Source organism: Canis lupus, chromosome 8 (assembly GCF_003254725.2).
Source record: "Canis lupus dingo isolate Sandy chromosome 8, ASM325472v2, whole genome shotgun sequence".
Classification (NCBI taxonomy): domain Eukaryota; kingdom Metazoa; phylum Chordata; class Mammalia; order Carnivora; family Canidae; genus Canis; species Canis lupus.
Window position 1 is genome coordinate 13,871,418 of NC_064250.1, and position 22,396 is coordinate 13,893,813.

The 22,396-nt window shown below is 37.2% G+C and overlaps 2 protein-coding genes across 4 annotated transcripts in view; one reads left to right on the plus strand and one right to left on the minus strand.

The window, feature by feature from the left end:
* The window catches only part of LOC112657127 (uncharacterized), a 78,036-nt gene extending 74,238 nt beyond the window's left edge, over window positions 1–3,798 (minus strand). The window contains exon 1 of the mRNA XM_035719823.2: window positions 3,607–3,798. The gene's annotated coding sequence lies outside the window, so the exon portion shown is untranslated. The remainder of the gene's footprint in view (window positions 1–3,606) is intronic.
* Window positions 3,799–4,190: 392 nt separating this feature from the next.
* FAM177A1 (family with sequence similarity 177 member A1) lies at window positions 4,191–20,699 on the plus strand. Of its 3 annotated transcripts, XM_025442974.3 has the most exons (6): window positions 5,048–5,188; window positions 5,608–5,695; window positions 10,018–10,191; window positions 16,506–16,572; window positions 17,832–17,929; window positions 20,000–20,699. In XM_025442974.3, the coding sequence occupies exons 3-6, from the start codon at window positions 10,018–10,020 to the stop codon at window positions 20,204–20,206; spliced, it is 546 nt and encodes a 181-aa protein (XP_025298759.1). In that variant the 5' UTR covers window positions 5,048–5,188; window positions 5,608–5,695; the 3' UTR covers window positions 20,207–20,699. The 3 variants fall into 3 exon arrangements, with proteins under 3 accessions (XP_025298760.1, XP_025298759.1, XP_025298758.1); XM_025442975.3 differs by lacking the exons at window positions 5,048–5,188; window positions 5,608–5,695 and adding an exon at window positions 4,191–4,314; XM_025442973.3 differs by lacking the exons at window positions 5,048–5,188; window positions 5,608–5,695 and adding an exon at window positions 7,996–8,078.
* The last annotated feature ends 1,697 nt before the right edge of the window (window positions 20,700–22,396 follow it).

Here is a 22,396-nt window from a genome sequence, read left to right on the forward strand (position 1 = left end):
AAATTATCATTTCAAAAGCATGTATCTTTTAACTTCTCTTGCCTTACAGAGTGCTTGGAGCCTAAAACAGTGCATTTCTTGGTACCAGTTGGATCTAAATGCAAAATATTCAAGTGATTACACAGCAGTACCTGCCTGTAACAGGGATAAGACTCCTCTGACACTGGGGCATAAATGCTTTACCTTCTCATAAAAAGCAGAAGGGAGTAATAGCCTGTGACTATGGTATGTAGTTAAACAACACATGCTCAAATTTTATGAGTCTCTTTCTAGAGAATGGTTACTTATCTGCAAGTAAGGAGAACATACAGTGTCTATCTATTTGCATATTTTAGGAACCATGCTTGCTTGCTTTTTATTATTTTATAATTGAATAAGAGAAATTTCTTCCTCAGTGACCCAAAAGAGCTGAGAGTTGTTATAGGCTATATTCATGGGCCCATAATTTTTGACTTTGGGAAATCAATTAAGGGGGTCAGAATTTCATTTCTGGCAGAAGGTGGTACAAGAAAATATCTGTCAAATTTTTGACACCCTGTTTCATAGGAAATACAGGAAGTGTGAAATCCTTCAGTTGATGTATGTCTTGATTCTCTGCAATTTCCTCCTTACTGTGTTAAACAATGGATGATCTTGCCCTGAGATAACTGCTATTTATCCCTCTCCAGTTTTCTTGAAAGATAATTGACATATATCACTGTTTAAGGTTTCAGCATGATGGCCTAACATTATCTATTGTGAAATGATTACCACAATAAGTTCAGCTAACATCCATCATCTCATGTCCATAAAATATGAAGAAGAAAAAAAAGGAAAAAAGATTTCTTTTTGTGATGAGAATTTAGGATTTACTCCCTTAAGTTTTCTAAATATTGTATATCAGTGTTAGCTTTAGTCATTGTTACATTAAATGGAAAGGCATCCTTAATTGTGGCAATCCTTATAGCTTTATACTTGTTTTTTAGATTATTGTCAGAAGACTCCTACGTTTCGACAGACTTCAGACTAATATGTTTAGCTTTCAACACTGAGATTGCTGTGCTCAGGCATAATGTACAAAGAAACTGATTTTTTTTATGATTAATGCCATATAAAAAATTCTGCTAGTTGAATATCAATAGTTCATTCCCATGACACAAAAAAAAATTTGACCAAATTCCAATTAAAAGAAATGTACTCACATGGCATCAAGTAAAACATGTTCACTTGGTATTTTCATTTGTTTGTTAAATATAGGTCTTTAAAACTTGCAAATGGCTACCTCATAATAGATTTTAAAAAATATATACTTTGAAAATTTGTATTCAAATCTTTTCAAATATCACATTCACCTTTGGTGTAGGAATTTTCTGCCCCTAATAGCCTATTTTCTGGCATTTTTTATTCCCAGAGGAGCAGAGTGGCTGGCTAAGAATATAGGCTCTGGAATCAGACTGCCTGGGTTTAAATCCTTGCTCTGCTGCTTACCAGCTGTATCCATGAGCAAATTTCTTAATCCCTCTGAGTCTTTGTCTCCTCATCTGTAGAATGTAGGTAATTATAATAATGCCTCTATCATAGAGCTGTTGTGAGGAAGACAAGGAAAGTCCTTCGCATAGTACCTGTCATATTGGGCTCCATACATGGAACTGCTACGATTATTTAACAATTTATGCTTAAAATCAGCCTAACGTGCATTTTGTTTTTTTGTTTGTTTGTTTGTTTGTTTTTCATTTTTAGTTTTACCACCTTATTTTTTCTTATGTATTATTGACAGTTATCCCTTATTTGAGACATGAGGTAATCTTAAAAAGAAACTTTTTATTAAAATAGATATGTAGCTTTGTGAAGACCATAAGAAAATCTTGTTTTTTTATTTGGTCGACATTACTGGTTATTGAATTTTAGTCAGCTCTGTTTTTCCAGCTTTTCAGAGAAATAGGAAGATCTAAATTTACCTTATTTATTTATTTATTTTTATTTATTTATTTTTAAGAATTTTTATTTACTCATTCATAGAGACACAGAGAGAGAGAGAGAGAGAGAGAGAGGTAGAGACACAGGCAGAGGGAGAAGCAGGCTCCATGCAGGGAGCCCGATGTGGTACTTGATCCTGGGTCTCCAGGATCATACCTCCGGCTGCAGGCGGCGCTAAACCACTGCGCCACAGGGGCTGCCCCTAAATTTACCTTTTTAAAATCTATAATACCATTAAGTGATAAATTTAGACCACAATTATGTCTTCCAAATAGATAAGTTATATTAAAACCTGGATGAAAAAAAAGAACCTGGATGTATTTTTCTCATAGTGTTATACAACTTATACTAACAGGTGAAGAAGGAAAGATTTGATCTATTGCTTTGTTTGCCCACTTTGAGTTATGACACTCTGGAAATACTGACAAAAATATAAATTCCCAAAATAAAACTATTAGATTTTATGCTTTTCTGTTGCTACCAGTCCTTCATTTGTAATAGACTTCTCTTGAACTATTTTTGTTAGAAGTAACTCTTCTTAGGAAATACTTCCAGTTCATGTTGGGATATGACTTGCATTTTGAATTTTCGGTTAACAAATACACGTGTAAACTATGAAAACACATTCTACTTCAGCATTGAAAATTGTAATTTGGTGTTTGTCAATTTGCAAAATAAAATCATGCATTTATAAACAGTCCACAAATTTTTAATACTGTTGATGTCTATAAGAGGAAAGGGATTTTGAATACAAGTAATGTAGAACTGTCCTTGTTTATGAAAACCAAAGCATAAGGTCTTTAACAACTGGCTCTTTATTTTCCTTTTCAATTTATTGCAGAATTTATTTTTGTTGTTTGGGACTGTCTCAATCCCTGCTAGTACTACCAGGCAGCATCAGGTCATATTACTAAAACCTGTTTACCTTAACAACAAGCCAACTTGATTTTTTTTTTTTTTTTACCAGAATATGGATCATGAATTAACAACCAACTACTAAAATGTTGATGGTTTTCAAATAATCAACTTTGGTCTTTAAAAGGTTTTTGTTTTTTTGGGTTATAGTTATATGCAAGATAGAAAGTCTATAAAGACATGAACAGAGAAGAAGGAAAAAATAATTTTTGCACAGGAGAGAAAGGAATATTTAAGGTTGCAGGGGTGTTGGACCTGTTGGTGCCATCTAGAAAAACAAATCTACAAGGCCGTAGCTTTGGGGAGTATTTCTGAATTTTGATTGGCATAAAAATGTAATTAAAAGTTTCATAAAAGGCTCCCTGTGGCCAAAATAATGTATTTTATTTTTCATTTCTACAATTCACAATAACTTGTGTGAAAACTTTCATACTACAACTACAATAAAAGAACATGTACCTGGAAATGCTCCAACTAGTTTAAGTAATACTGTAATCACTGCAATCATGACTAATTTGGATGAACACAGGGAAAAATGGGCAAAGTCTGGCATACCCCTTACACACCACACACACACACACACACACACACACACACACACACGGCCCTAAAACATAAAATATTTCTCACATTTGCCCAAATGGACCCTTGCTGGTGCCCTTTGTTCTCCTTCAGATCTCACTTAACTTTTTCTACAGTTATAAGGTATTTCAGAGAAGTGTAAACAAAGTTTACCTTTGAGGCTCCTATTTCAAGGGTATTTTTGGCTAGACTGTCATCCATGTTAGGAAGGGCATATGCAGCAGAGCCTTACATCTTAAAATATATTTTCACAAGCCTTTGAAGCACACCACGAGGCTGTTTGATTTCTAAGTGCAGAAACCAAGGTCTGGGAGAGCATCCGCCCAAAACGCAGCGGGTGGCCGGCTGCGCCCAGATCCCGCCTAAGCCAAGCTCCAGGTGCAGGTACGAGGCCTGACGTCACCGGCGGTGCCAGGCGGCGGCTCTGGGAGCCGCGGACGTGGGCTGGGCCGGAAGCGGCGCTGGAGCCGGCCGGCCCTCGTCCCGCCCCACGCAAGCCGGTCGTCGCGCCTCCCAGGCCACGGTCCGCCGAGTGAGGGGCGAGGCGCCTGCCGGCCCCGCCCCTCAGGCCGGCCCCACCCACCAGAGCAGCCCCGCTCCTGCCGTGGCGTGGCCGGGCGCGGCGCGAGGTGGGCGCTGCCGGTAAGTCCCGTCTGTGACGGCCGCTTCGGCCGCACCCGGGTGGGGAGGCGGAGGAGGGAAATGGGCTTATCGGCCATTACGTTCTGTCTTGCTAGCGCCAGCAGCCCTGTGGCGGCGACAACGATGGATCCCGAGTCGGTGAGCCGTGCGGAAGGAGGAGAAGCGGTAGCAGCTTCGGGAGCTGCGGCTGCCGCGACGTTCGGGGAATCGGGTCGGCAGGTAAGTGGGGCCGCGGCGGGAGGCGGCGGCGCGGGGGCTGGCGCTCGGAGAGCCCAGGCTCCTCCTCTCTGCCTCGTCCGCCGGCTGCCCTCTTGGCCTGCCCGGCCTTCCTCCGAGCAGGCCGCCTGCCGAAGGTGCGTTTCGGGTTCCATCTCTCGGCAGCCCCACCCCTGCCCTGAGACACCGGCGTGCGGGAAGCCGACGCCTCCCCACAGCCGGGCGGCCCTGGCCAGCCCTCCGCTTTCGGCGCCGCAGACCCGGGGGCTTCCCGGCAGCTATTCCGGCTTCGGGTCTGCGAGCGGGAGGAGGAAGGCGTGTCCCCCCAGGTGACGGCGGCTTCAGACACTTCTCAGCCTCTCGGGGTGCAAGCGCCTGACTTGGCTTGTGCCCTTTGGTTAGCTGATAGCAACTATGTGCTGAGCGTTTACAGGCTTTATTTCACTTAATCCTAATAACTTCTGCATGATGTGGGCGTTATCCCCATTTCACCCGCGAGGTAGCAAAGGCTCGGAGCTGCCCAACAGAAACGTGATGGGAGTCACACTGTAAATTGTACATTTTCGAGTAGCCGTATTTTTAAAAATAATATTTTACTTTTTTAATACTATATGTTGGCAAATTGAATTTTAAATACAAAATTTTAAAAATAGAAAAAAATGGATTTTATTGTGTGTTAATATTTAACAAAATCTTCAATACGTAATTAATGTGAAATTTAACAATTATTTTACAGTCTCTTTGGTACAAGTTTTAGAAATTCTGTGTGTGTTACACCTACTGCGCATCTCAGTTTGAACTATCCTCATTTCAAGGGCTCGTTAGCCACCTGTGGCTTGTGGTTGCTGCGTTGGACCGCATGAGTTTAGAGGGTTAGGTAACGTTCGGAGGTTTGCTTTGTTTTGCATTTGGTAGTCTAAAGTAATAGTGGAGGATCTTTGGCCAAGTAAAACTAATGTAAGTAATTGCTTTAGCTGAAACCAGCTCAGGAGTATACAATTTGGGCCATTTAAAACTTGAGTTTAAAAAAAAAAACAAAAAACAAAAAACAAAAAAACTTGAGTTGCTCCTATGTAGAAGCCTTTCCACATTCAGTGAAAATGAAGCTTTTGTATTCGCTTCATTTTTGAGACCACCAGAATGTTAGTAAGACATTCGCCCCAAACTACAGATTCCTAAGGCAATAGTGCCTGAATGTGAGTAGAGCTGTTGTAGTATAAGATGCAGTTGCATGAACAAAAACTTTTTCCACGTGCTAGTTTTTATAAGGAATTTTTTGTTTTTCTACTGCTTAAGGAAAATAACCAGCAAGAAGCAATTCAGTGGAAACACTAATTGATTAGAGAGCCACTTTTCATTTTCAGTTGAGACCTGTTGCTGATAGGTACGTATGAACGGGATGGACCTTTAAGTGCTGGGTGTATTTTCCATGTGATTTTTCATTCTGTTACTGTAATTGTTTTCAACCACTGCTTCAAGGTTTGAATGGCTCTAATAGCAAAGTAAACATACCTGTATTGATTTACCAGCTAAATATTATTTGAAGAGAGCTCTGTTTTAGTGATATTAGGTTATTTTCATATTCTTGGTTGAAAAACTAAACAGTAAAGGAAGCTGTTGAAGAGAAAGTAGAATGTCACAGGAGTACTCCCATCACCAGTATGTCATATTCATGGGAAGTTTGTGTTGTAATTATTCTCGGGTTTCCTATGCATATATAATCTCTTCTTTTGTATTAAACACAAATGGGTTCCTACTATACAGACTATTTTCTAACTTTCCCTTTTTGCTCTCTCACTCACATTCCTGAAGCAGAAACATCTCTGGGACCCCAGACCAATGCTTTTGAGAACAGTAAGAGAAAAGGCCAGTGAGGTGGGGACTTCGATGGAGGGAGAGCTTGCTGTCCTTCATCGGTTTGTCAGAACTGAGAAATTCCAAGTGTAGTGTAAGGAAAGGAGTAAGAAATAGGAGCTTGGCTCTGTTTAGAATTTCACCTCAAACCAGGCTATTCAGCACCTGTTGTGACATTTTATCAGGAAAATTCCCTGACTAGACTTTTAACCCAAATCTGAGCCTCAGTATTACTGAAGTAGTTAAAATGTAAGTACTCATTTATATAGCAGCTCTGCTACCAAGAACTTATGATGTACCAGGAACTATAGGCTATAGGATATAGCAGTGAAGGATACACACTATGCCTATGCCTATGCTGCCAACTACCTAGTTGGGGAAGGTGATACAGAATAAAATCCATGATGTGTAGTACATGTTTTAAAGAAGTTCTTGGTGCTATGAAACTATATAAAAAGAAGATTGCCATTGAAATCAGGCCTTGAGGAACCAGATAAACATAGTTCAGTCTGGTGATTAACCATAAAATTTGATAAAATGTGAATTGACAATGCGCATATTAATTTCCTGGTGTTAGGAAGTTTTTTTAGATCTTTGGAATTTGTTAAAATGAAATTTGTAATATTGACAATGAAATTTTTCTTACTAAGAATTTTATTGTTTATCTGTAAAAAAACATTTTCAAAAGTCAGAGAATAACTTTCATTTATAAATTGTCAGAAATTTTTTACGAAATTAATTTTCTGGTTGGTTTTATCCATCAGTGCCTCCCTTCACTGTTCCTCCCTTCTTATTCCCTAAGTAGAGGTTGGAATCACATGCCATAGATTGCCTTTCACAGATTTTTTTGCTTGCCAGCCTGGTTCCTTAAGATGAGGGGTTGACAGAACTATAGACTATGGCCCACCAGCCACTTGTTTATATAAAGTTTTATTTGAACACAGCTATACCTATTTATTATATATTGCCCTTGGCTGCTTTCACATAGTTGAGTAGTTGTGAAAGAAGCTGTAGGGCCTTCAAAGTCTAGAATATTTACCATCTGGCTTTTCCTTTTTCTAAGAAAAAGTTTGCTTATTCCTGTTTAAGAGGATAAACCTAAAACTTGGGTTTTACTGTATTAAAAATTAATATTAAATTTTTAAAAGAAAGCCCTTAAGTAAAAGTCTCTTTAATAAAAATCTTTATATGGGATCCTTGGGTGGCTCAGCTGTTGAGCGTCTGCCTTCAGCTCAGGGCCTGATCCTGGAGTCCTGGGATCGAGTCCCACATCAGGCTCCCTACATGGAACCTGCTTCTCCCTCTGCCTGTGTCTCTACCTCTCTCTCTGTGTCTCTCATGAATAAATGAATAAAATCTTTTTAAAAAAATCTTTATACAAAATGTTACTAGAGCAAATAAAATACCAATTTAAATTCTATATTATGTGTAGAGACTGTTACTCAAAGTTTTGTTTAAATTAACTAACTTTGGCATTGGAATGAAAAATATGAATCATATTTCACCTCTGTAGGTTTTAAAAAAAAATTGGAAATAATATAGCCAAGAGTCAGAGTTAATGGAAATAGTAGCTAAGTTTATACCAATTGTTAGGACCCAGCTGAAATGTTTTGACTCTTTAAAGTTGTCTAAGGATGGTAAAATAGTTGAGTCCATGAGAGACAGTCTTTCTCCTTTGCCTTTGCTTAAGAAAGGAAAAATTGAGCCAGTGAAAAATCGCTAGAAGTAGTAGCAAGAAGCTGCTTCCTGCTCTAATTGGGGTGGTCATAGTGATGAACCTTGAAAGGTCTCAGCTCTATTCACTGACTGGAACTGTTGCTTTGGCATTAGATCCATCCAGATAGTGTGACGACTGGAGATCTACTTCAACTGCTTTGACTTTCTCTTGCTTGTAAAGGGATCCACAGAGCTAGGTAATGGTTCAAAAGGAAATGTTGATGTCAAAACAACCATAAACCAAATTTTATTCAAAGGGAAAAAGTGAGATTGGGTAGGAATGGCTCACCATGCTTAGGGATCAGGTGAACTTGATGGACCATTTGTTGTCCATTTTGTTTGTGGACATTGTAAATGGGCTGGTCTTCCTCTAATAAAGGCCAGGATGTATGTGAACCCTCAAGGCAGGCAAGGGAGAATTATGGCTTTTTTTTTTTTTTTTTTCAGGTTAAGCCATTGGTAGCCCATGCTGTTGAGGTTTTTATGATCTCACTTCTCTATACAGCAGTTATAGTTGATGTCAGTCATGTCCTCATGTGTCATGGAGCAAATGTGTGTGTTTTTTAGGTTGGATATACCTGAATGACTAAACTTACCTTTGGGAAGTGAAGAACAAAGAGTCATATATATTTTCTAAGATGGGACTTAGAAGTTTAAGGGGGATATGATACAAAAATGAATTTACTTATATTTGCATAACTGGGCAATTCTAGTTGCGCTGTCTTTATCAGTATAATTCTATCTTTGCAACAGCAGCTCAAAGAACTATCTTATTGGTTGAACAACATTTGTGGGTTTAAGTTGTTTGGTCATATCTACAAATGTAAGAATCCTTATAGAGGATTAAATTTTTGAACTCTGGACCATCCTAGAAAATCTCACCAATATGAACTCCAATCGTGGCAGTCTTATAGTCCTGTATCACTTTGGTTTAGTTTTAAAATTATATCAGTAATAGATGAACATATTCTCAGCAAAAACAACAAAATACAAAAAGGAATAACAGACCCCCTTGACTACTCCCTTACCTGTACTTCCTCCTCTGCCTGAGTACGTATCCCTAGGAGTAATACTTGCCGGAATTTTCTTCACAGTTGTACTGTGCCTTTTTGAAGTATTCTAGAAAGGAGGTGAAATAAAGACTTTCTTAGGAGTTTAAACTTGAGGCAAGATGACAGTGAGAAGCTCTTTGTCCTCTCCCACAGTATGCATTTACCCTGAGTTGGGAACATGGGTATATATGTGAGGTAAAATTAGTGTTTCCCTAGGAATGAAATTTGGATGTAATTAGAATTCATAGATTATTGTACTAAAACTTGTAAAATCTTTTTACTATCAGGAAAATTCTGTTGTCACCTATGCATTATTGACTAAGAAATCTGAAAGTTCAGAGATAGAACACTTATGGCTTGCTTTCCACATTTGATCTACAAATGAGTTTTATTTGGACAGCACAGTGCTTTAAAACATTTTTTTCAGTTTGAATGCCTTCATTAGGGATACTTTCTCCACAGGGTCTACTTTGCCTATATAGTTTGCTTATTTTGGTACCATGTGGGCTTAAAAGTGATTTTATTTTGGAACTCCTGTTTTGAGAGAAGGAGAGATGCAAAGTTAAGTTGAACTGGTTTTGTTTAGTCCACACATAGCTAAGCCCAAATCCAAAGATTTAGGAGAGTTCCCTGTCATGACATGTTATCTTATGTCTCTAATATATGTATTTGTGCATCTGTATGATTTTCCTTTGATATTACACAATCTGTAATTAGCATTATTTTTTAAAATGATTGATGTCCTGAGTATCTTCACACATTATATAGCACCAGAATTGCTATGACTTGAAGTATGATGCTTGATTTCTTAGCTGTTGACTTCAAAACAGTTTAATGGGTTAAATTTTATTTTTTACCCTCAGTAGTGAGTATGCAGATGTTCGCTTTATTATTCATTGAGCTCTACATTCATGTTATTGATACTCTTATGTGTGTATATACTTTTTAAAAAAGAAAAAGTTTAAGGAATGGTTTATGTTTCTTTAGTCCCTAAAATAAAGCAACCAATACTTTTTTTTTTTTTTTTGCCATATGAAAGAAAATTAACCTCACTTGAAACTCATTATCTCATTATTGACATTAGATGAATAGTGAAAGAGGCTTTGAAAATGTAGAACTGGGAGTCATAGGAAAGAAGAAGAAAGTCCCGAGGAGAGTTATCCACTTTGTTAGTGGTGAAACAATGGAAGAATACAGCACAGATGAAGATGAAGTTGATGGCCCAGAGAAGAAAGATGTTTTGCCTACTGTTGATCCGGTAGGTTTGATGCTTTTGTCAATAGTTTTTTATGAGACTGACATGCTGCCTACTGCGCTAAGAAGGCACTGGCAATTGTTTTTTAAATTGATTTATTTCTCCTTGAACATTGAATGGAAGGGGTCTTTTGAGGTATAAATCAACAATATTTTGATTATAAAATTCTGCATTGATTTTGGTAGAAAATAGTATTTTTACAAATATGGATGGAAAGATTTCTGGATTTCAGAGTCTAAAATTTCAGTCTAAAATAGCTGAGTGTCAGATTTCTTTGTCCATGTGGCTAGGTTTTTTAAAGCTTTATCTTACTAAACAGAATGTTTGAATTCTAGTCTCTCTGAATTAAGGACTAGGCTACCATAGTAGTTTCCACCTAAAACTCAGAATTTGTCAATTCTTTTTTATATTGCCTCAAGTTTTGATCGGAAGATAGGAGTGTACAGTTCCTTATGTCCATTATTAGCTAAATTTAAGAATTTGTTATACATGGTAAAACTCTAAAATTATAGGACTAGCTACACATTCTTTTTTTTTTTTTTTTAAGGATTTTATTTATTTATTCACAAGAGACACAGGCAGAGGGAGAAAGAAGCAGGTTCCATGCAGGAAGCCTGATGTGGGACTCGATCCCAGATCCTGGGATCACGCCCTGAGCCTAAGGCAGACACTCAACCGCTGAGCCACCCAGGCGTCCTGACTAGTTCTACATTCTTAAAAAGGAGTGTTGCCCTAAGTAATCTTTTGAGAATTTAGTTGATCAATATTTACTGACTTTCTAATAGGTACTGTTTTAGGCACTGATGATACAGCAATGGGCAACATAAATTTTTGCTCTTATATGCTAGTGGACAAACAGGCAACATAGGATAATTAACAGACTGAAAAGTGCTATGAGGAAAATAAACCAGGGAACCAGGATAGAGAATAATTAATTTGTGTTTGATTTTAAAAGGTTATTACTAGTATTTCATCAGATTTGGCTTTTGATAGATTTTGGTTATTAAAAAAATATCAGATCCAGAGTCTCTACTATAGAATATATTCAAAGGGCCATGCAGTATACTCTGATGACATTTCCAAATGCATACAGAGTATTATAGAGGTGTTTCATGCACTGGGAGAATTATTGGAATAAGTATTTTTCTTTTAAATTACTTTGTAATGGTTAATTCTTATTTGTATACATTTGTGTCTACCTGTCTGTTTTTAAAATTCATTGTCCCAGTAGTTACTCTCTATTACATGGAAAATGATAATAAAAGCATTTCACAGTGGGGTGCCTGGTGGCTCATTTGGGCATCTGACTCTTGGTTTCGGCTTAGGTCATGATGTCAGGGTCATGGGATTGAGCCCTGTGTTGGGCTCCACATTCAGTGCAGAGTCTGCTTGTCCTCTCTGTCTCTGCTCCTCCCCCCACTCACATGCACTCTCTCTCTCTCTCTCTCTCTCTCTCTCTCTCTCTCTCAAATAAATAGTAAATAAATAAGATCTTAAAAAAATAAAGGCATTGTATAGAAAAAAATGCATCCTTACTACTTGACTAAGGATTACTCTTTAAAAAAAAAATTGAGATACAGTTCAGATAGCATATACAATTCAGTGATTTAAAGTTACAGTGATGTGGCTTTTACTATTTTCATAGATGTGCACAACCATTACCATAGCCAGTTTTAGTACATTTGAATCACCTCAAAAGAAACTCAGTACCTTTTAGTTATCGTTCCTTATCCTTCATTTCTCTAACTCCTGATAATCACAGTCTATAGATTTCCCTATTATGGACATTTCGTACAATGAAATCCTATAACAAGTGATCTTTTGTAAGTGATCACAAGTGATCACACCCTGGGCCAAAGGTGGTGCTAAACCTCTGAGCCACCCAGACTGCCCAGTATTATTTAAATGTTTGGTAGAGGGATACCTGGGTGGGGATTTGATTTCTTTTTTTTCTTTTTAAGATTTTATTTATTTATTCATGAGAGACACACAGAGAGAGGCAGCGACATAGGCGGAGGGAGAAGTAGGCTCCTCACAGGGAGCCCCATGCGGGACTCGAGCCCTGGAGTGGGATCACACCCTGAGCCGAAGGCAGATGCTCAACCAGTGAACCACACAGGTGCCCCTGTTCTTGATTTCTAATTTCACCTCATGTTGTTGAAGAACATACTTGTATTATTTTTGTCCTTTTAAATCTATTGAAGTTTGAAGTTTGTTTTATGGCCTAGTATGCGGTCTCTCTTGGAAAATGTTCTATTTGTATTTGAGAAAAATGTAGATTCTGTTGTTAGGTCACGTGTTCTGTAGATGTCTGTTAGGTCTATTGGTTCATAGGATTTTTCAAGTCTTCTATTTCCTGTTGATCTATCTAGTTGCCCTATTTATTATTGAAAATGGGGTATCAAAGTCTCCAGCTATTATTGAGTGGTCTATTCCCTTCATTTCTGTCAGTTTTTTTTTTTTTTTTTTTTTTTTTTTTTCATTTCTGTCAGTTTTTGTTCGGCTGAGCCTCTCCGTGAATTTTTCATTTCGGTTATTGCACTTTTCAACTTGAGAATTTCCATTTGGTTCTTTTTAATACTTTTTTTTTTAAAGATTTACTTATTTATTTTAGGGGGAGAGGGAGAGGGAGAGCGAGAGAAACAGACTCCTCACTGAGTGTGGAGCCCAGCAATGTGGGGCTCGATCTCAGGAACCGAGCTGAAATCAAGAGTCAGATGCTTAACTGATTGAGCCACCCAGGCATCCCTCTCCTAATAATTTTTATCTCTTTTGGTATTCTCTGTTCAATGAAACATTGTTATACCTTCCTTTATTTCTTAATTATGGTTTCCTTAGTTCTTTGAACATACTTATAAAAGTTACTTTGAGGTTTCTTCTGTTAAATCTAACATCTAGTCACTCATGGGTAGTTTCTGTTGCCTGCTTTTCTTCCTGTGTGTAGAACATACTCCTGTTTCTTTGTATGTCTCTTAATTTTTTTTGTGGATTTTAGACACTATATTGCAACTCTGGGTATTACCCTTGCCTTCTCTCCCCCCCCCTCCATCTTGTTATTTGCTTTTTTGTTTAGTGACTGCTGTATTATTTTAGTATAGTCTGTCTCCTCCCCACCTCCTGTTCTTTGCTACAAACTAGCTATCCTATAGTTTAGCCTGTATCTTCATAGAATCTAAGAACTTCCTCTCAATTACCTTTCACCACAGTCTCCACTGATTTTGAGAGCACCCTTTGGGCTTGGATTTTTCCAGGTCTGTTGCAAATGAAGTCAGTTCATTTGGGAAGAGATTAGGAGCTATTTTGTGGCTTACTTTTCCTCCTGGACAAAATCTCTTAGAGATCTGAAGTTAAGAATGGGAACAGTGTTGTGTTCCTGTGCAACAGCCCAACTTTAGGTACTGAGTACTTGGTGGAGGTGGGGAGCAGTAGCCTTAGATCTTTTTTACTTTTTTCACTGCCTCAGTGAACTATCCCAGTATCCTCAGTGGCACCATGCCCCTGGTAGAGCCTCCATTACATAAATGGAGGCTGACGAAGAAGGAAGCTCCCAACTGTCAACTGCACTCACGTGAAACAGTCTCAGTGATAGGTGGCTTGTGGCCAGGATCAGAAATACTGATTGATGTTCTGTTGTGCAGTATTTGTCTTTCTTTAACTGGCTTATTTTATTAGCATAATATCCTCAAGGTTCATCTACGTTGTTGCCTACAGTAGGATTCCTTTTTCTAAGACTGAATTTTCCATTATATATATGTGTGTGTGTGTGTGTGTGTGTGTGCGCGCGCGCCACATTTTCTTCATGCATTCATTCATCAATGGACATTTAGGTTGTTTCTACATCCTGGCTATTGTGAATAATGCTACAGTGAAGATGGGAGAGGAAATATCTCTTTGAGATCCTAATTTCATTTCTTTTGGGTAAATACCAATATTGTAAATGGTAAAAACAGCAGGATAGAGAAAGTACAACAATGTTGTAAAAACATACATGCTCAGGAAAAGACTGGGAAAATATACTAAAATGTTAGTGATAATTATATCAAGGTGGTGGAAAATGGGTGACTTAGATTTTCCTTATACTTTGCTCAGTTTTCTAAGTGTTCTACAAATAAGCAATACTTTTATGGTCTAAAAGTAAGTTATTTAAAAACAAAAAAGATAGCAAGTCTGAATAGTTCTTATTAAGGAAGAGGTGGATACTTAATTATTCAGGAAGAGATTGATACTTAAATTTTTGGAGGAAAAAAATGAATCAGCTTGAGTTTGCACCATAAACTGGAAGTCTTAAAGACCAAGATCTAGGGCAGCCCCGGTGGCGCAGCGGTTTAGCGCCGCCTGCAGCCCAGGGTGTGATCCTGGAGACCCAGGATCAAGTCCCACATTGGGCTCCTTGCATGGAGCCTGCTTCTCCCTCTGCCTGTGTCTCAGCCTCTCTGTGTGTCTCTCTCATGAATAAATAAATAAAATCTTAAAAAAAAAAAGACCAAGATCTAGTCCATCTCTCTTATTATTGGAGTGTTGATGGTAATAGTGATAGTGATGCTAACAGTAATGGCAAGGTTCCAATGTAGACTCTTGAGTCATCTGTCCTTTTGATTCAATAAGAACAGTGTCTAAACAAAGAGCCCTATACATTACATTCATTCTGTGTAATTGTGTGTGATAATGATTGTTATTCAGGGATCTTTATCCAGTTACTCAGTTCTGAAGCAGGTTTGATTTGTTAGTAGTCACTGCATGGATATTAGCAATTGTTCTGTCTAGAAACAAACCCAGGAGAATTGGTCCACTGAGAAATATATGCTTTCCCTTAAAAGGCCTGTTTAATCCTTTTATAAGTAATTTCTTGGCCCTGTCATTATCGTATGTTACAGAAACTGGTTCCATTCCCTATATTACTGCACTGTCCCATTTGCTGTTAAACTATAAGGTAAACATCATCTCAGTAAGATGAGAGTATCTTAAATGGAATCCCTCAAATAACTCTTATCCCCACATAAGATACATACTTCCAGCTCTGAATATAGAAGATATAGTAGGTTTGATTGAAGGAGTCATAAATATACAGTATTTTTTTAGTTGAATGTATTTGTTTGCTTGGATACTCATTCTTGTGTAAATAGAGATTAAGGAGCTAACTCACTTCTGTCTTTTCAAGAATATGATCACAGAAATTCGCATCCTTACTTTTCATGGGAAGAATTTTATGTGTTACTCCCTTTTCTCTTTAGCCCATCTACCCAGGCTTATAGATAGTCTTGTGTTTGCTGTTTTAATACCCTATAATCATGAACATAATATATAAGCTAAGAAGATTTTGTAATTTGATGAAAACAAGATAATAATACTATTAATAATAATAATTGTCATTTGACTGATGAAGCATGCTTATATTACTGATTTCATCCACAGAAGCAAACTGTCATCTGTGTGCAAGCTTCACAGAAGTATTCTATGGGAATTACAGGACCAAGATTAACAGTGGAGTTGTGCATCATAGATTGCCTTCTGCCATTGGTCTTGCTTTACTATATATACACTGAGCTTGTCTTGGGTTATACAGTCTAGGCCCTTCTTAATCCTTAAACAAAGAACTCACCTTGCAACTTATTGGCTACTTATTTTCCCATTATTGAAAGTTCATTTTATGGGCTCTTACTTAATCCTGCTTACTTTCTCTGAACTTTAATTTCCTTACAATACCATAAGTATATTGTACTGTATGATTTGTTTTTTTCTAAGATCTTACTTATTTGACACAGGGAGAGAACATACACAAGTAGAGAATAGGTTTAGAGGGAAAGGGAGAAGCATATTACCCCATTAGCAGGAAGCTTGACTCGGGGCTCGATCCCAGGACCCCAAGACCATGACCTGAACCAAAGGCAGATGCTTAACCAACTGAGCCACCCAGCACCCCTGTACTATATGATATCTTAAGGTCCCTTTCTATTTACTGCATATTCTGATATTGTGCTTATGAACAATGAAGACAGAAAAGCAAGACCAGAGAAGAGATCCTAGATTGCAGTTCCCATAAATAATCAAGATTATGACTTACCAACTCCATTTTAATGGTGGCTGCTTTCCTTGGTTATTCCACAGGAATAAGGTGGTGGTAGTTATGTGGGCAAATATAAAATGTATTTATGGAATTTTTTATATCAAGTTCTTACATTCTTATTTGGATTGTAGTATATAGTATTATCTATGGAATATTCTACGTGCCAGTCCAAGTATTTGAACTACTTCATTCTGGCCTAAGTACATAGAATGAGTTTAGGTATGAATGTTCCTAACTTGACTTCTCGTTGCAGACAAAACTTACCTGGGGCCCCTACTTATGGTTTTATATGCTTCGAGCTGCCACATCAACCCTTTCAGGTATGACTTTTCTGTTTGAATATTGCATGACTATTATAATATGCTCTAAGAACAGGAACTTTGCCAAATGGAGTGTTTCCAAAGTGAAGGAGAAACAATAAGGAGTTAGTCACTCTGTTCTCTAGCATTGTAAGATGTTAATCTAACTTTAAAACATTCTTCAGCTTCAAGTTGTGGGGTTTTTTTAAGAACTGAGAAATGGCTTTATTAATTTATTTTATATTAATTTTTATGTTTTTGAACCTTTTCTTTTTTTAAGATTTTTATTTATTCATAGAGACACACACAGAGAGAGAAGCAGAGACACAGACAGAGGGAGAAGCAGGCTCCATGCAGAGAGCCTGACGTGGGACTCGATCCATGGTCTCCAGGATCACGCCCTTGGCTGCTGGCGGCGCTAAACCGCTGCGCCACCAGGGCTGCCCCTAATTTTTATGTTTTTGAACCTTTTCTATTAGCTATTTTGCTAGGTGGTTTCCCTACTGATACTGTTCTTTTTCTGTTTTACTATTTATTCTAGAGCCTGTAGTTATGTAATTCATTTATATTTTAATTTCATTAATATTTCATATCTTAAGTTGATCTGTAACTAAGTCATATTTGAAAGAAATGAATTATCAACTTACGACTTACTCATGCTAACTTTAAATATAGGTTTTAAATTATAAGGCTTTCCTCTGTTTCCAATTTTAACTCCCGGATAGCTTCTAGCATTTTCTGCTCTTTAGTAGAGGTAATTTTGAATAATAATTCATTCAAGACACATTTACCAAGCACTCAATATTACTAGATAGTGTGGTGTAATGAAGAGAACATGAGCTTTACATTCAGACCTGGATTACATTGTGGATCTGCTTTGTCAGCCTCTCTGAATGAATCTAACCTTTCACAGTGCCTGGCATGTGGCCAGCACTCAGTGAATGTTATAGTACAAGCCATTCCTTCCCTATGGCCCATTGATGACCTCTAAGAGTATATGTTTTTCTTGAAAAAAAGTAGGTATGTAATAGATAATTATAATACATGATGATACATGTATAATTAGAGGTATGAACAGAGTATTGTTAGGGAACCCAGAAGGAGCTACTAGTGCCTCTTGAGGATATCAAGGAAAATATACAGAAGAGATGTATTGAATGTTCACAATCTCTCTGAGGGCAGGGACTGCAACTTTTCTATTCTTGCAGTGCCTTGCACATAGAAAGTGCTCAAGAAATGTTTATGGAATTGTATAAGGCATTTAACTTTTGTGTCTTTAGTGTGTGACTTTCTTGGAGAGAAGATTGCATCTGTTTTGGGCATTAGCACCCCAAAATACCAATATGCCATTGATGAGTATTACCGGATGAAGAAGGAGGTATGTCTCTTTACATTTTTTTATTCAGTTAGGTTTACTGGGGACTTCGTGGGTTGTGTAATGAGCATATATGTATATACATGCTCTCTAGCTGCCCAAAAGAGAGCTCCCTTAGGGTAGGCATTTCATTCTAGAGTTATTTATTTATCAAGTTAGATGTTTTAATTTATATATTTTTTAACCCTGAAATTTCCCTAGGATCTTTGTGTGAAACTAAGCTAGATTTCATTGTGCTAGGTGTTATGGAAGGTGCTGTATATATGTTATCTTATTTAAATCTTCATACATCTCTCTTTGAATTATTATTCCAATTTTCAGATGAGGAAATAGGACAGTCTCTACTTAGAACACGTAGACTAGATATATGAGAAGTGGAGGGTTTGATGCACAGAGAATTATGAGTACTAGAAATGTGTAAGAGGGCCAGCTGGTGAGGCAATTTTGTCTGCAAATGTAGTGAGGGCTTAGGGTGGGGTTGAAATGAATTTAGCCTTAAAGAGTGAGAAAAGTTTAGCTCTTAAGGGCATAGGCTGAAGAACTAAAAGGTCTGAATTCAAATTTTGACTCTACCACTTCTAATTTTGTAATCATTGGGCAAGATACTTGACCTTCATCTTTATAATGAGGAAAAGTGTGGCATCCATTTTCAGGGTTGCTCAGGATTTCAGGGTTGTTTCAGGATTAAATGAGTTGATATATAAAATGCTTAGAAAGTACCCAATGTATATTAGTGAACATGAAATAAATATTAGCATCTCTTATTATTCTTCAAGCAAATGTAGCTAAAACTACATTTAGCTACATTAGCTAAAATGTAGAGGCTTGAGGATAAGTTGCATATTTGGAAAAGTGGCAGGAGTGGTACTTTGTCACTGGAGTGGAGTGCAACCGGGGAGTGGCTGATGTGAATCTGGAAAAGGCAGCTGACTTTGTATTTGTTATATGGTTTCAAAAATGTTTTATGAGCAAATGAGTGTTTTTAACACTACCAGCCTTGTTTAGAGCCTCATTACCTCATTTGGACTATTGTAACAGGCTCCTAAATGTCTTTCTTGTTTTCTCTCAAGCAAGCTCTAAATTAATCTTCTTGACAGGTTACTTACTCTCTAACTACTCAGACTGCATCGACCAATACAATTGCCATTTCCTCCATGAACTTAGTAGTTCTGGAACTAGAAAATTTTTTAAAATATTTATTCATGAGAGAGAGAGAGAGAGGCAGAGACATAGGCAGAGGGAGAAGCAGGCTCCTTGCAGGGAGCCTGATGCGGGACTCGATCCCAGACCCTTGGATCACACCCTGAGTTGAAGGCAGACACTCAACCTCTGAGTCACCCAGGCTTCCCTGGAACTAGAAATTATTTATTCTAAGTCTCTTGTACTTATTCCTTTCTGTCTTAATATTCTTTTTTAGGTGTTATTACTTCCCTCCTAGGTTGTAAACTCGAGGGCAGCAACTGCCTTACCTATATACTAGCTGCTTAGGGGAACATTAACTATATCAGTTAGTGAATAGACCACCCTATTCCACTGAATAGGCTGATACTCTATAATTGAAGTGATATAGTATTTAGCTATTTTTTATTTAGATTAGAATTAATCTGAAAAGCTACAACCTTTGTCAAAGTTAATTCAGGACCCATCTAAGTAGTACTGTACCATGCTTTAAAAATAACTTTCCTTGGGCAGCCCGGGTGGCTCAGGGGTTTAATGCCACGTTCAGCCCAGGGCCTGATCCTGGGGACCTGGGATCGAGTCCCACATCAGGCTCCCTGCATGGAGCCTGCTTCTCCCTCTGCCTGTGTCTCTGCCTCTTTCTCTCTCTCCTCTCTGCTGTGTTGCTCATAAATAAATAAAATCTTTAAAAAAAAAAACTTTCCTTTATATGTCATAGTTTCCATTTCAGTTTGGGAACAGGGTAGGGATGTATGTCTTGTCTTAATTAGACCAAACTGAATTGGACGTGACACTAATGTTTTAGTTTAGAAAAAAAGGCACAAGCAGTTGAAGTGGGGAACAGATACTGTTCCTTTTGGGCATTTATATTTCAATTATTCTTGATTATTTTAGGAAGAAGAAGAAGAAGAGGAAAACAGGATGCCTGAGGAAGCAGAAAGACAATATAAGCAGAATAAACTGCAGGCTGATCCCATTGTCCAGACAGATCAACCAGAAACAATGGTATCCAGTTCATTTGTGAATCTCAATTTTGAAATGGAGGGAGACTGTGAAGTAATTATGGAAAGCAAACAAAACCCAGTCTCTGTCCCACCATAGAATGACTATCAAACTTCAAATTCTAGGGTTTTTATAATACCAGGAACTTTCACATTCTTTATTCAGTGGGACTTAATACAGTTATTTATATTTTAAATTATTAAGTTATCTGGAAAGGGAAAAATGTTTCTTCATTCTTAGGCTCTATCTAGCAAAAGCCAGATCTGAAATTTGATTATTCGTACTATGCTTTTACTGTGTGTCAAATTAGTGCTTTGGTTTTAGAATGTTCTTTAAAAAAACTAAGGACATTGTAGAGCCCTAATTGCCAAAAATAAGAGTTAAATTATCAAGCTTGTCTGCTGTGTTTGTAAGAAAAAAATAGTTAAATTACTGATTAAGACTAATTGGAGCTGATTTTCCTAGTCTCAGATTAAAATGAGGATTTCCCCCCCTAGATTTCTCATGTTGTCTTACATTTATATATCTAACCATTAATTTCATACTAAGGATGGTTCACTGAGTGTATAATAAAAGGAGCAAGATAAAAGCACTTTGATTTTTCTTTCCTTGAGAATATTTCATGAAAAGGTAATTGAGTTTATAATAACACCAATTCTAAGATGGGTTTCCTTTTTTTGGGGGGTTTCCATTTTTTAATGGTTTCTTACCCTTTTTTTTCCAGCAGTTATTCAAATTAAATAACTAGCTTTGAACATGTTAAAAACACTAGTTATAGGATGTATTTATTAATGTATTTGTATTCAAGTGGTAACACCTAGTGATTATCCACATGGCATCCTGATTTTGTCATTCAGTGGACCCTGAATGCTTCTTGTGGGTCAGCAGTTGGGAGGGAAGTGGGTGGGGTGAGGGACAGATGAAGATTTGACCCTTCAGGGGCATACTGTTCAATACTGTACAAGGTCCAGGGTAGCATAGTAAGGTTTCCAATCATTCTCTTCTTTGAAGTAGCAACAGTAAAAGTGGACAGTTTACTTAACCCAGGTTTGGCCTCTAGAGCCCACTGTGCCATGAGCAAAGCTTACAAAAGTATAATATGAAACTAACTTTGAAAATATTCCTAAATATATGCTTATAATCTTGAGAGATCTGTATGACTTATGACTTTGATTTATAACTAAATGTGGGTAAGGAAGAATGTATGAAATATTTCAGAAATGCTGCTCTTAAAAGCCTAATCACAGATTTAGAGCTTTCAGAGATTAAAGGTTGTTCTAAACAACATTAAGCTGTCAGTCTTAAATATTTTTATATAAAATATGGCTTCAAAGAAACTTATAGGTACAGTGGACCTATTATGAAATCTATTATCAGTGAACATGAACATTTGGCTAAGTTCTTCAACTGAAATCTGAAGGATTTAGGAAACATAATTTTTCATTTGCAATCTTCAGTTACATGGATTTGTGGTACAGTAGTTCATGCATGGTATGTGATGGTAATTTTTTGGTCATGGCTATAAACTCTTTAGTACCTTTAAGGGATTAATCTTCAGATTATGTAATTAATGTCACCATAAATAGTTTACCAGTAGCTCTAAAACATGCTAACCTGACCTCTTCCCTCTAATTTGTTTTTAACTTGAGATAGGATTTCCAACTCAGATATTTATTGGGTTATCCAGTGAAGGCATGCATATCTAAAGATCTGAATCCTTTCTCCCTAGATCTGAAAGTTTACCTAGAAACTTTTCTGATTATAGTAGAAGGAAGATTATGAAAATTTTGTTTCTTAAATTTCACTTTCTTTAATTGTCCCAACAGTGGCCAGTTTGTAATGTTTATATAGTTATTCACTGTGCCTTAAATTTTTATACTTTATTTATGCAAATTATAAAATTTCCCAGAAATGAATTAAATGGTTTTGTCTTATTTTTAAGCCTCTTTTACTTTTCCTTCCTTTTCGACCCTTTTTGTAATTACTATTCCCTCTGGATCACTGTTCATATTTTACCCTCTTCTAATCTTTCTTCTCATAAAAAAAAATGAAACAGAAGAGTATAATTGAGAACCTTTACACTGAATTAACACATTCTCTAACAAAATTCCTTAACAAACTGGAGTTGAGTCTTATAAAATGTAACCCTAAAAAATAAATAAATAAAATAAATTTGAAAAAAATGTAATACTGGTACTGGTTAAAAAGCTAGACAGATTTTTTTTTTGTACCAGTGATTTTAATGTAAAATATTAACTTGAATATTTTTATTGAAACATCCTCCAAAAA